The sequence below is a fragment of the Alligator mississippiensis genome, chromosome 3 (genome assembly GCF_030867095.1).
Source record: "Alligator mississippiensis isolate rAllMis1 chromosome 3, rAllMis1, whole genome shotgun sequence".
NCBI classification, from domain to species: domain Eukaryota; kingdom Metazoa; phylum Chordata; order Crocodylia; family Alligatoridae; genus Alligator; species Alligator mississippiensis.
This window is the reverse complement of record NC_081826.1, coordinates 14,399,681-14,414,731: the sequence shown is the minus strand read 5'-3', so window position 1 is coordinate 14,414,731 and position 15,051 is coordinate 14,399,681. Positions and strand designations below refer to the sequence as shown.

General features: G+C 45.1%; 1 protein-coding gene across 4 annotated transcripts in view; it reads right to left on the bottom strand.

Annotated features, from left to right (window-relative positions):
* The window catches only part of DNAAF11 (dynein axonemal assembly factor 11), a 67,610-nt gene extending 54,699 nt beyond the window's left edge, over nt 1-12,911 (bottom strand). For 3 of the 4 annotated variants that reach the window (XM_059723736.1, XM_059723737.1, XM_059723738.1), the window contains exon 1: nt 12,816-12,911. In XM_059723736.1, coding sequence (XP_059579719.1) covers nt 12,816-12,825 — 10 coding nt within the window. In that variant the 5' untranslated portion in view covers nt 12,826-12,911. The remainder of the gene's footprint in view (nt 1-12,815) is intronic. The other variant, XM_019481777.2, reaches the window with a different exon arrangement.
* Between the last annotated feature and the right edge of the window lie 2,140 nt (nt 12,912-15,051).

Below are 15,051 nucleotides of genomic sequence, written 5' to 3'. Positions count from 1 at the left end.
ATGTTTGGGCTAAATTTGATCCAAGGTATTTCTTCAATTTGATCCAAGGCATGACTATTTTATTAACTGGAGTACAAGTGGTCCAATGCAGGACCAGGATTCTGAACATCCACATTATATTGTAGGCCTGGCAAGCCCTGCTTGGCCAGGGTATTGGTGCAAGCACATGTCACTGAGTTGAGCAAGTTTTGGGTTCCCAGTCAGGGTTGGTGTTTTGCAACACTGGGTCACTAAATATGGAATGGCATATATGACTAGCAGCATGTAGCCAGAAGTATAAAAAAAAGTTGTATAGCTGCAAGAGATCGCCTAGCTCAAGACTCTGCTGAGCAACTTTGACCATTGTGAATTCCCGAGAAAGCAGCAACACCTGGCCAGCTGACCCCACTTCCCTCGACTCCAAGGCTATGTGAGCTTTATAATTATTACTGTAAATAAGTTAGTGCTTTAGTGTATCCCGATAAAGCTTTCAATGTATGACTGGAATAGTCTCACTGATCAATAATCTCATTTTCCATCCCAGCTAAAATTTAAAATAACAATACCTTTGCCAAGCAATCTTCCAGTCAATAAAAGGGGTCATGAAAGCATGTTTTTTTTTTCATGGCTACAGATCATACTACCTCATCTCCACCCCATTGTAACAAATACGTTTCAAATGCACGAGCTTTTCTTTTATAATTTTTGAGTTCCCTGCTATACAGCTTGGCTGGAGAAGTAGGTGTTTACACTGCCCCCTCTGCACATGCAGGTAATGATGCAATGGGATCTAATGCGGGATCCACACAATCGCCATGTGTGCATGGCAGGAGGCGTGACTGAGATGGCACATTCGATCCATCGTGCCTTATTGCTAGTGCAAGGGGAACCCCTGCACCAGCAAGAAGCAGGCAAGTTCCCATGGCTGGGAGCTCCTCAATTGAGGGGGCTTCCAGCTGCAGGGTACCCCACAGACCCCCAGAGCTGGGGTACTGTGCAAGTCGCGTTCTCCCAGGCTTGGGGGTGCATAAAACCCCTGGGCCTGGGGGATCACAGCTGCCATGATCTCCCAGACCTGAGAGTTTCACTTACCCCCATGGCTGGTCATGGCACACCCATGCAACTTGGAGCCCCATCAGCTGGTGGTGCTCCCAGCCACAGGGGAGACCCTGCTACACTTGCAGGTTAAACCTCAGTAGCAACCAGCTATAAAGTTAGTACACGTTTTCAAGGTCTAACTTTATAGCTGTTCGGAGCTTTTTATAGAGTGATAGCTACTTTTCACATGTAGCTGGTCTTAAGGTAATTGTGCGATACCTGTAACGTGTAGAGGGGCCTTAAAAAAAAAATCAGAATGGGTGTTTTTATGATAGCTAACTCTTAAAAAGTTTCTCATACCTTGCAAAAGCACTCCATGGAAAAATGAAGTAAAAGGTAAATAGGGAAAGAAAACAGCCCTGCCGTATGATTAAATAATTTTCTTTCCAGGAGTTTTTACCTCTCAGAGTTTTGCTCAAATTGTCCATTTTTATTATTGCTGCTGAGCTGAAGCACTATTCACAAGGGCTGGACTGTTACAATTTGGTCCTCATGTTGCGTCAGTGTCTCAGGAAGTCATTTGAGACAATACAGCTCCTATACTTAGAGCCCTTTGAGAAGAGGGGGAAATAGGTTGCTTTAGTCTTATTATTTACAGATGAACAGGGCTGAATATCCCTTACTGAAGGAGACTTTAATCCTGATCTGTGGGCTTCCATTTGGCATATGGATGAAGAGGTTTATAAAGGCAATCTGCAGAGATGAGCACAGCAGTTCCATTAACTGTAGAATGATATGCTGAATGCCCCTGATAGCTGGTTTACCCCAGGCAATAAGGGTATTCATTACAATTATTACTTTAAACTTGCCACTTTATATCACTTGCATACTTAACACAGGTAGCTCCATCCTGCTCTGGACAGATGGCACTCCTCCATTTTCCATACTGGTGATACTGTGCTCACCAAGGAATCCTACCGAGGCTTGATGCCAGTGTGTGGGAAAATGGTAAAATAGATCTATGCTCCCAGTACAGATAGGTCAGTGTAAGCAAGCATGACAGCACTAGTATAAAGCATCCTGGTAGGGCAAATGGATGCAGGCTTAAAAACCATTATGCTGAATACCCTTCTTAAGCAAATAATTTCTGAGTAACATATGATAAACAACTTCCTTATAACAGAGGCTGGATAGGCATCTGTCTGGGCTGATTTAGGAATAAGACGTCCTGCATTTGTACAGGAGGTTGGAATCTTGAGGTCCCTTCCAACCTTATGATTCAATGGACATTTTATATGTTATTTTCAGATCCCTGTAACAAGAAGTATGTAGGACATACCTACATTGTTGGGGGCAGAGAGGGGGCTGCTAAGGTGCAGTAGTGCACACCCACTTCACCACAAAAGGATGCAACTTAGCCCTCCTTAGTGCAGCGCTCTGTGCATATGTAAAGGTCTGTCCCATGTATGCTCACTGGCACATGCCCAGCACAACATTAAGGGTGATTACATTAGGTCCATTCACTGTGTAAGGCAGATGGATAAAGTGCGCCATGCTTCACAGCAGCACTCTCTAGAACAGTTCTTTTGTGTCTCCTGGGTGTATTCAAATAGTGAGGCAAAACTGCCGGCTTTCATTTTCGAGCAGGTTTACGAAGCAGAAGAAATGATTCCCTATAGGAGCCATAGGAGCACTTGAGACACACGTCTGGAGAGCTGCTGCAGGGAATTGAACACTCAACACTTTGCAGACTGTCTAGTGCTTTAGAGAGGAAAAAGGAAAGATTGGTTTCCTGAGCTGAGATGCCTGCAAGGAAAAAAAAACCAACACAATTCTGACAGGAAAGAAGAGAGGAGCTTGTAAACCAGCAGACAGAGATCGAATAGCTTTATTTTTCATCAATACTGTTATATTAAAGAATTTTCTCTCTGGAATATCAGACGTGCTCAAAAATAACTGGCTACAGGGACAGAACGACTATAAACTTAATGAGGGTTTTTCTTTCATTCACATGGTTAGAGGCATATGTGAATCCTTGATTTTCTGGCTCGCTATCAAACCCCCAAGATCGTCATTGCAATGGAGTTTGACAAGTTCATTAACAGAATTATATTTGATGTGGTTGCCTGTGAGACCTGAGGTCTGGACTTAGTGACCTCAAAGGTCATTTCCAGTTCTACATCTTCTGTCTCTGTAAACAGGAAATCAAATGTGGTATTGGTTTCCAGTTCCTGAATAACTCTGGAGACAACACATCTTCCAGAACAAGAAGGCCTTATTCTTTTTACAGTAACCCACTGGGCTTATGATGAGTTGAAAACTACCCAAGTCAGGTTTTCAGAAGGATATCAGCAGAGGCATAGTCATAAAAATATAAGACTGGAAAGTACCTCCCAACTCACTGGGGTTTTCCAGACAAGTGTGCACATGTGGTAGCTGTTGCCGCAGACCCATCTATAGTGCCACACACCGCACAGGCAGGCATTCCCCATGCTGCTAATTTGCAGCATGGGGGTGGGGAGAGAGGGGGTAGGAGTTTGACATCAGGGGATCCTGATGTCAAAAAAAATCCAGGCTAGAAAAAAGAAGGGTGGTGCGCATAGCAGCAGCATGCACCATCCGAAACCAGAGCCTGGCTGGCCGGAGCCACACTCCGGCTGCTGGCCAGGCTCCCTGCTGCCAGAGTCCTGAGAGACCCCCAGGAAAGACTGTTGGGGCCAGCCCACAGTCCCCTACCCTACCCACGACTATGTGCCGCTGCTATTTGTCCCTGGGGAAACGCATGTGCACGCTCATCTGGACGCACCCACCGAGTGCATTCCTTTGCTATCGGAGGCAACTATACCACATCATCCCTTTCGTAAGCTGGCTAGGCTCTATCTGAATACTATGTTTGCCCCCCCCTTATCCTTCCTGAAAGGTTGTTCCACAACCTTGCTGCTCTGAAGGTTGCAAACCTTCTAATTTCTTATTTAAAATTATTCATGGCCAGATTTTATCCATTTGGCTGTGAGCCAACATTATCCTTTAATATAAATAGCACTTCTCTCTCTTTGGTGTTTACCCCTCTGAGGCCAGATACATCTTTTCTCAGCTAAACAAGTCAAATTTCTAATGTCCTCCTGTAAGACAGACCTCTCCAGTCCCGTGATCAAAATTCTCTATGCTTGTTCCAGTTTAAATTAATCTTTCTTGAAATAACGTTTCCAGAATTGTAGACATATACAACTTCCCAATGGCATTAACACTTCCCTGTCTCCACTGGAAATACCTCAACGGATTTGATCCTAGGATCAATCACAATTCCCTTTTTCATCACGGAGTCATATTGATGACTCAGAATCATTCTGTAATCAACAGGTAACCCCCCCAGGTCTTCCTCCTCTTTCATAAAGGCACCGGATATTACTGAATTCAAATTAATTTCTATTTTTAAAATCATCCAGTTCTTCCTGCATATCATCCTGGTCCTCTTCTTTACTGATGTTTGTGTCATCAGCACATTTCATTAACAAATTCCTACTTTTGTGCCAAGGACATTAATGAAAATATTAAATAAAACCAATCCCAAAGCTCATCCTTAAGGAACTCTACCAGTAACCTCCTTCCCATCTGATGCTTTTCCTTTTAGCAAAATATAGTACTTCCCTATTAGACAGTTCCAGATTCATCTTATGTTTCTTCTACCAATAATAATAATTTCTCCATGTGCTTTACAGAAATTCAGATTATGAAATTCAGATATATGATTTCCACCACCTTATCTTTGCCTAGAAAAATCAGTTAAATCAGTTACTTTAGCAAAGAAAGTTAGTTGGATAGTCAAGCTTCTGGCAAAACTATACCACCTTTTATCCCATTTTCCCTTTCCCTCTATGCCTTGAATTATTCTCCTTCAATTTTTTTTCTGAAGCCTTGCATCCCATTAAGGACTAGTAACCCTGTAATTCCTCAGATCACTCTTCCTCCACTCCCCTTCTAAACTAGGTGCTACATTTATTATTCTTCAATCATAAAATTACCATCCCTGACTCAATAATTCTTCAAAAAATTGTTCCTACTGGGCTTGCAATTTCACGTGCCGGTTCTTTCAGAATTATGGGGTAGAGATTACCTAGCTCATCCGACTGAAGTGCACGAGACTCTTTGGGCATTTTTACACGTGCCCCAGGGGGAGAGGTAGAGTGCTTTAATCACAGCAGCTCAGAAAGCCGCTCTAATTAAGGTGCCTGCAGCATCTTGTGTATCAGCTTCCCCACACTTCAGGGGTGCTTTAACTCAAACTTGTTCAATAAGCTTGAGTTAAAGCACCCCGCTGCCATTTTGAAGTGCGGGGAGAGGACACTGTTACATGAGATGCAGAGGCTGCCTGGAGCGTGCTAACGAGCACGCTCCAAGCAGACTGCTCCAATGTGCTGTAATTAAAGCGAGTCGGAGCAGACTCCTGGCACATCTACAAACGCCCTTTGATATTAGCTTCCACACCAGTTGTGGCCATTCCCATTTCCAGGCTCTCTCTCCTTTTACCCGTGAATGAGCTAAAGAAGAGACGAAAGATTCAAACCAGGAATGATGAGTCTGAAAATAATTAGCTTGACTCTCCACTGCCTCACACCTTGTGTATTTACTACTTATTTGGTAGCATTTATGCTACCTCTACACAAGTGAAAATGACTGCACAAAGTTCAAGGCGTGGAAAAACCAGGTCCCTTGGCTTCTGGTTCTTCCCAGAGAGACTGACTATATTAAAAAAACCCCTGAGATCAAAGAGAAACCTATGTTAAAAGGTAATTCAGTAGCCACCCAAAAGGAGACAATATTAAATCTATGAAAATGCAAGAACGTCACTAAAGCCAGTGATCAGACAGACAGAAGAAAGATGCTTTTCCCCACAACCTTATTAATGGCAGGGAGATTGGAACCTGATTGGTAGTTAGCAAGTAAGAGTATTCTTCTGAAATGGCAAAGATCTATTGAAGATAGTGAGTAATAACATCAATAGTTGGCAAGGGGGAACAAATAAATGATCCTAAAGGTATGAGAGGGGGTGTTTTGAGAATTTTTTACTCAGAAGATTTGGCACTGCACTGATAAAGTAGAAAGAACTAGGAGATATTGGCCTTCACGTAGATGCAGAGATAATGAGAAGGCTGGATAGCAGTAATACTTTTACAGTGTGCATGTCTACACATACGTTACCGTGCAGTGGTTACCGCGCATTTAGTTAGTACCTGTAATAACAGGTACTAACTAAATGCACAGTAACCAGCACTATTGTGTAGTAGCGCCAGCGCATGCTTTTTAGGTCATGCTACTGCACAGTAGACTAAGTAGAATTAATCTACTGCACTCAGAGCATCTTGTGTAAATGCATCATTTAAGACTAAAACTTATATCACACCTTGGCCATGTCTACACGAGACGCTGACTACACAGTCATTACTGTGCAGTCATTTAATACTTGTATGAACAAGTATTTTAGACTGGACATTAGGAAGAACTTCTTCACAGTTCGTTAGACTGGACATTAGGAAGAACTTCTTCACAGTTCGAGTGGCCAAGGTCTGGAACGGGCTCCCAAGGGAGGTGGTGCTCTCCCCTACCCTGGGGGTCTTCAAGAGGAGGTTAGACAAGTATCTAGCTGGGGTCATTTAGACCCAGCACTCTTTCCTGCTTATGCAGGGGGTCGGACTTGATGATCTATTGAGGTCCCTTCCGACCCTAACATCTATGAATCTATGAATCTATAAGTACTAAATGACTGCGCAGTGTAGCAAAATGGATATCCCCGCTTGCCGCAGCTAGCCCCCCACCTGCCTCTGGGCATGCCGCCTACCAGTCTCATCTGCCACACCTTGCTGGAATAATAATATGCTGTTAAATAAGGCGGGAGGCTGCCCATTACTGCACCTGCATATTTAGGGGTGTCCGCGGTTCCGTACCTCCCCTACACCACGGCCCAAGCCTCACAGATGGCATCCAGATGTTACAGTGCCCCCGGCCTACAGCCAGAGCATGCTTAGGCCATGCCGTCAGGCCTCAGTCGCACACACAGTCATACCGCCCGCCTTTCACTTGGGCCTCACTCACTCCACCCTCTCTCACAGGGTCTCTTTCTCACATAGACAACTTATGCCGCCTTGCTCCCTCTTGGAGTGGGCACCCTTTGGCCATAGGCTTAGCTAGTCCATTCCTTGGGTGGCAGACATACCATCTGTTGGGCCTCTCTCATGACCCTCACCAGGGTAGTGGCCAGCCAATTACCCAACTGGGTCTAAGCACACTCGGGCCCCTTTCAGGGTAACACTCAATGTCTGTATGTGTACTGGACCCTCAGCCCTCTAGTTCTTCTCCCCCTTTACTCGAGGCTCCACAACACCTCCTTTACTCAGGGTCTTGGGGCTTCCCTCCTCGGGTGGGCTCAGGTGGCCATAGCTGTGCCTGGCCTCCTCTACCTCTGTTGTCACCTGACCCACCCAAAGGTGGGAGCTGGGGTTAAGGCGCCCCGGCCTGCCTTTCACCAGGGTGGCAACTGGCCTGGCATTTCCTGGAGGCTACCATGCCACTGAGAGCCCCACCAGACCACCCACTCCCAGCAGGGTGCAGTTTTAGGTCATGCTCAGGACCAGGAACCTCCAGACCATCCCCTATAGCTCCTCCCTTACCTCCAGGTGATACCAGCAGCCTTGCAGCCAGATGATGTTGTTGCCTGGCCTTCCAGCAGCAAAATGCCCTGTTTATATGGGCAGCCCTGAATCCAAAATGGCTGCCCTCATCAGGCATCTGCCGGCTGCTGGGTTCAGGCCCTTGAAGTGGCAGGCACAAACCATGCCCTGCCACACGCAGTAACCTGAGTTACTGCGCAGTCGCAGAGATGAACCCAAGTTATTGTGCAGTAATGCTCACGAACAGGTTTTTCGTGACACTGACTACGCAGTAGCGTCACACCATGGGTTCTGCCATGCAACACTACTGAGCAGTAATCTCAGGCTACCGCACAATCAGTGTTTCGTGTAGACGCGGCCCTTCAGAAGATGTAGCTATTCTGCCGCAGAAAGCAATGCCTTCCCAAAACATGAGTCTGCCAACTTCACAGAGAGAGAAAGTGTTGTTTTCCAAACCACTGGTATTGTACAGCAAGGGATGGACAGCTCAATAGCAGTGGAGATATACAATTAAAATGAAGAGATTAAGAGCAAAAGGAAAAAAAAAAATCATAAAGTAAGGGAAAATAGTGAAATCTGGAATCTCCGGTAGCCCTGTTCCTAATTTAACTCTATATTGCAATTGCACTGCCATTTCAAGCATAGTACTTACCTCTGAAAACTGGTTCATAATAACTGGTAGTTCCAGTGTCACTTTTAAGGCCAAACGAGATAGGAATTATTCTTTTTACTAAAATAATGAACAGTACTAAATAATGAACTAATTTTATTTACCATTTCAAATTACAATATGGTTCTAAATATTTGTTGTTTACAAAGAAAGGACATTTAGAAGTCTTTAGGCCACATTTTCCCTTAAGTTTTCCATTAGTACAGTGCACTCCATTTAAGCGCATTGCCTTGAAACTGAAAAAATAATTATTCACTTATCCCAAAGCAGCATAAACAATCCTCATTAGCTACAGGAACAACCCCTTCTCCTAAGCTTTTCCCACCCTACCTTGTTTCTCAAACTAAAAAAAACAGAGGATCATTTTAATATGGGGCTGACTGTCCCAGGTTTTAACTTGCATCAAAACAGACCAGAACAATTGCTGAGTTTAAATGGGAATTACCTCAAATGATGTTGATTGTTCAGGAGTAGAGTGCTAATTTGGATACTTCACAGATACGTAAAGATGGACAACGAGATCCCAGGATAAAATTATTTGTCCACAGAGTACTTATGAAAGGATGCAGCTATGAAAGTAACAGATCTAATCAGGTCAAGGCTGCTTTACAAGCCTTGAAAATGACAGCGGCTCATCAGTTTCACTAGTCATGCAGTTAAACAGAGCACAAGTGTGTTACAAGTTAGACAACAGAAAATGAAGAGTTTCCGTGCCCTTCAGAGCCTGTTACAACATAAGCAATAGGCAAAAACTGCATTGTGTGATGCAGTTAACCAAAGTTTGCACGTCTGACACACTCAGACATGAAGGACCTTGCCTATATCCTCATGGACATGTAGGTTTGATTTTTAAAACTGAAGCATTTTGTTGAGAATCCTAAACAAAACCAATCCCTAGCAACAGACCTGCTCCTCTGAGGGCAGTGGGCTGTGCTGCTGGCAAGTAGGATTCAGAGTCACTAGGTGCAGACAGAATTGAAGCTCCCAGGTCTAACTCATGGTGCTTCACAGAAAGCACCTTGAGTTAAACTAATCTTTCTGACCCAAATGTAGCTCTTGGGTCAAAAAGGTGGGAGATCAAGCTCCAGTTTGGAACCAATCCAGGGAGAGAGGCTGAGTCTCTGCAGCCTCTTCCCCTTGCTCTGCCTCCCCCTCCCAGCTTCCGTTCTGTCTCAGGATGGGAGAGAGAGAAAGCAGGGGAGGGAGGTCTGTTCTAGGGTTTCCCCAGCTGTGCTGGAGTGGAGGAAGAGGTTGACCGGAGCCCCACCTTCTAGCACCAGCTGGGCAAACCCCAGAAGGAGCTGCCTACGCTCCCTTTCCCCCTCCCATTCTGAAAACAGCATTGGGAGCAGGGCTGGGCTGTGTCAGCCAAGCCTTGATCCTGGCACGCAGAGACACAAGTTAATGAAGGCACTCCACTATGTACTGAGGGTTTAGATTGTCGCAGGATCAGGCCCTCTTAAAGTGCTCCGCAGCCGTGAACTTGTGTTTGATCATGGCTGCAGAGTGCTTTCAGGGCCCAGATCGGAAGAAAACTGTCACTTCTGTCTACACCTATTGAAGCCAAAAACCAGATGACTGGTTTAATCCAGGGCTGGTAAATCTGAGATTTGACTCATATCAAAGCAGGGGCAGGATAGTCACTTATACACAAGACTAAAACGGGTGTTAACTCAAGTTAGTCATGATTGTTCTGAGGCAACGTGTTAATCCAGATACTGCACAGACACTTAAGGTGGGATACAGGGCTTGCCTGTCTCTACCGTTTGGAGTTCACCAAGAAACGAGATGCTCAAATCTGACTCAAACTGGTCATGGGAATGAAAAAGGGGGTACAGGTGGTGTGGTGCATCACTACATATAACACAACACATTTTTCTCAAAGGTAAAAACAACAGTTGTGCTTTTTGGCCAGTAGGTCAGATGTGCAGTGCTGCAGACCGGATCAGGCTGGTGGTCCCAATCCAGCACTGGGGCGGTTGTACCTCAATCCAGCCATGCGGAGGGAGTAGGGGGGCCATCCTGGCCCAAACCCAGCCCTGATGGGGAAATGGGGGCTTGACTCAGCTTCAACCTGTTCCTGTTGTGGCAAGGAAGTGGAGGGAACTTGACCCAGCCCCATGCAGGGGAGCAGGGTGGCCCAGCCCTGATCCAGCCACAAGGGAGGGAAGCAGGGAGTGTGGCCTGGACCCTATTCAGCTGGAGTGGGGGTGGGCACGGAAATGGAGCATGGCTTAACTCCAACCCAGGTGTGTGGAGTTTGGTGTTGGGAGCTGGGGAATTGGCGGCAGGGAAGGGTGGAGCTGCTAACTGCCACAGCTCCCTTGCCACCACATTTCCTCATCCTTGGGGAGCCCCACGGGCCAGATACCATGGCTCTGCAGGCCAGAGGCTGAGCACCCCTGAGCTAGAAGCTCTGTTAATATGCTAGGGCCCTAGGGCTACGTTATTCATTTTCAGGTTGACGAAAACCAAAAATATAACTTCATTGGAAAGAGCATTCATTTGGTATACCTGACTTTATGCATTAAAAAACCCACACATGAGGCACCAGGGCTCCAAGGGTGGCATCTCTCAGGCCTCATCATTATCAGGATTCAACCCAGACCTCTTGCAGAGGTGTAAACAAAAACCTAGCTGCCTGGAGTGCTCTGCCAGCGCATCTAGTGCTTCACTGAATGCCATCTCCCCGCCTGAGCTGACGCTCACCCTGTCTAACGCTTTCACCCCTGAACGTCTGCTTTCAGCTCAAGTTAAAAAAAGACAACAACTCATGCAGGGCTGTGAAATGGGAGCGCTGTGACCAGGCGCAGCGAATAGAGGGCGGTCCTGCCGAAAACAGGACAGCTCTGGTTGTGGAGCAGAAAGTCCATTAAAAGAAAGGACATTAACACCTGCAGGATGAAGTGTTTAGAAGGAATGGGGCAGATTCGAAGGAGCTGGGAGCATCTCCCTGGCTGCTGCCTAACTACATAATACAATACCGGTTACTAATTATGTAATATATGTAGCGTATAGCAGGGCCAGTCAGTGCAAAGACACAAGCCTCTGAGGCAGGCATGTTAGGGCAACGTGAAGCACAAGATCCTGCAGAATATAAAATAGTAACTGAAACTGAGACCCAATAAGCTTCATCCTGCAGGGGCCAAACACAAGTGGGAACAAGTTGAAGCTGGACCCATCTGAAATGGCAAACTACCACCAAAGAGCCCATGAGCGGTGTCTAAGAAACACCTGGCACCTAGTGCACAACTCGCCGCTGAACTGCACAATTCATTAAGAAAGACCCAGGGCCCTGCTACACCTTCAAATTACAGCTGGCAACAAACTACAATATAACACAATATAATAATAATACTATAATGACATCATATAATGACACAATATAATATAATGGCATAATATAATCATATAACATAATGATATGATAATGATATGATATGATATATAATATAACGACATACAGGCAGTCCTCAACTTACAGTGTTTCAAGTTACAACGTTTCGCACTTGCAAGGTTTATTAATCGACACCCTGTTTCAACTTTATGACGTCAGTTTTGACTTTACAACACCTGATCCGATGCAATGCCAGCGAACAGTTCGCTGCATCACCCATCTCCCTGGAGAACATCTGTCCAACCTTCCCGGGACACTTTCTTTAAGAAAGCAGACAAGACTCCAGAAAAACCTGCAGCCGAGACTGCTGAGAAGACGCCAGCCAAGAGCCCTTCAACAAGTCCAGCAACGTCACCTCAAAGAAGTCCTTCCAAATCAATATGCTTGCTATTTACAATATAAATACATTAATGTAGCTGTATTACTCATCTGTAATTGATCGAATACAAAATTCTGGGGTATTTTTGATGAAAATAAGGTATCCCGCCTTGGTTCAGAAACCAATCCCCCATTTATAACATTGTTTTTTATGAGAAAATTGGTTCCGAGTTACGAAGTTTCGACTTAAGACACGGTTTTCAGGAACCAATTGTGTCGTAAGTCCGAGGACTGCCTGTACTATAAAGACATCATATCATATCATAATGATAGGATATGAAAAATAAATATAATATAATATAATATAATATAATATAATATAATATAATATAATATAATAATGATAGGATATGAACTATAATATAATGTAATATAATATAATAATGGTAGGATATGAAATATAATATAATAATGGCATACTATAATAATGATGTGGTATATAATATAATATAATATAATATAATATAATATAATATAATATAACGCTGACATGAGCGGGAGCGGGGCACGGGCGGGATCCGGGGGGGAGGGGGGAGGGGTACGTCCAGCCCCGCAGCGCTGTTTCCAGCCCACGTCCCGGGGCAGGGCGGGCCGGGACACACACACACACTTTTACACACACACTTTTACACACACACACACACACACACACACTTTTACACACACACACACACACACTCTCACTCACCGCGCACCATGGCCGCCTGGAACGGACGCGTAGGGCGCTGCCATGGCAACGGGGGCGGAGCCCTCAGCGCGCGGCTGCGTGAGAGGCCCCGCCCCCTCCCAGGCAGGCGTGGGCGGGGCCGAGGTGCTCCTTGGCGCGGGTGTGACGCGGCGCCCTGTAACGCGCGACAGCCAGCGCGCGTGTGGGAAGCGGACACGAGGGGGCCCGGCCCGGCCCGGCCCGCGGGACGTGTGTTAGCGCGCCCACTGCTGACCCGCAATGCGTGGACGCGGCCCGTGTGCACAGTGATGAGCTGGTCTTCTCTGATTTCAAACAAAATCCCACATTTGGGGTTAAAAAGTAACCCCGAATCCACATTTTTCCATGAAACACCACTAATATGTGTGTTTGTGTGTGTAGTGGTGTTTCATTGTAATAATGGAAAAATGTGAATTTGGGGTTACTTTATTTAAAAACGAAAATGGAGGATATATATTTTTTTTAATTTGGGAAAACCAGGATCCCTGGGGATGATCACACCTCACCGGTGAGCAACACAATACGTGTAGACGGGCCGCACGTGCGAAGTTATGCAAAATAAGTATCGCACAAATCCCGGGCAAGTTGCACGGTAAGTGTAGAGCGGCCCCGTGTGCAAAGTGATGGTCGCACAATTCACAGGTGAAAGGCACAATGAATGCAGACTGGCCACTTGTGCAAAGTATGGCACAATTCGGGGTGAACCGTGCAATCGGTGTGGACCGGCCACATGTGTGAAGTGACTGTCACACAGTGAACGTGACTCTCCAGCCAGAAAAAGAGCCAAGCAGCTCTGAAGTTGGTGCATGGAAATATGTGACAACTCAAAGCTGGTTTCTAGGCAGGTTTGATTCCCATGTGGGGCAGGGCAGGGCTCTGGGTTTTTCTTAACTGGGCAATTAACTGATTACTTTCACACTAGATACTGCTAATGAGCTCTTCAGCTACAGGTCACCAGTTCAAATGCAGTCCATCTTAAACCTGTTCCCACTTATATTCAGGGTTTACAGGATGCAGCTTACTGGGTCTCAGTTTTAGTTGCCAATTTGTATCCTAGGGATCCTTGTGCTGTGCTCATTGCCATAACATCCCTGACGTGGACGCTGGTCACTTTTGCACTGACTCACCCCGCTACATGTCACATGTATTACACAATTCACTAGTGAACTACATGATTAATTTAGACAGGCCACAAGTGCAAAATAATTATCACCTGATTCCCTGGAGAACTGCACAGTAAAGTTAGTCCAGCCACACATACAAAGCAATTATCCCACCATAAAAATAACTCTCCAGCTATAAAACGAGCCAACCATCTCTAAACTTAGTGCTTGAAAATATGTAACAACTTTATAGCTGCTTTCTATCCAGCTATGACTGAGTAGCAGGCCCTCACAGCAAACAGCCTAAGTTTTTTTTCAGTTTTTTGTTTGGTTGGGTTGAGGCTTTTTTGTTTTTGTTTTGTTTGGGGGATTTTTGGAAAGGAAGAGCAGATCAGAGCAGAAACTTGCTGGTAGGGCAGCATCTGTCAAAAGACAGTCATGAGGCTCCTTTTTAGGTAAACCTTTCATTCGCTAGGCTGGCAACTCTACTATGATCTGCTGGCAATAAATTCCCACATTTTTGTAAACTGAAATAAGGTAACTTATGTACAATATGCAAATATACTCATTAAATAGTTTGCTTCTACTGTGACACATGGAACTGCCCCAAACTTGGCAGCTATATGACTTTCTAATTGTATGTGTTTTGAAATAATGACAGAGAGGGTAAAAGAAAAGGAGCCACTGGTATAATTGCTTTGCATTTGTGCACAGATAATGAAATACAAGGGAGATAGCAGAAGATTATACATTCATAATTGAATTCCCTTGTTTGTCCTTTCTCATGACGCTCCAAAACAAATCCACATAAAGGATAAAATAATACACGATTTGTTATGCAGCACCATCTGGTGGTTTGAGCTACACTTTCCAGAGCCACAGAGATGGGAAAGGCCTTCATCCCCACCATAGCAAGACTGCTTTCTGTAATTTAGTCCCTGTCTTCTTTCCTACTTTTTATCACAATGATTCACTGCATTTTATTTCAAGTTAGGCTGCAAGCAACAGTGGCTTTTTATATCCCTGCATTTATACAGGATTGAAAACGTGTTCATGAGTTTAATTAGAGCCTTTAGAATGCAACATTAAATGCCGGTAATAGTGTTATTTCGGTC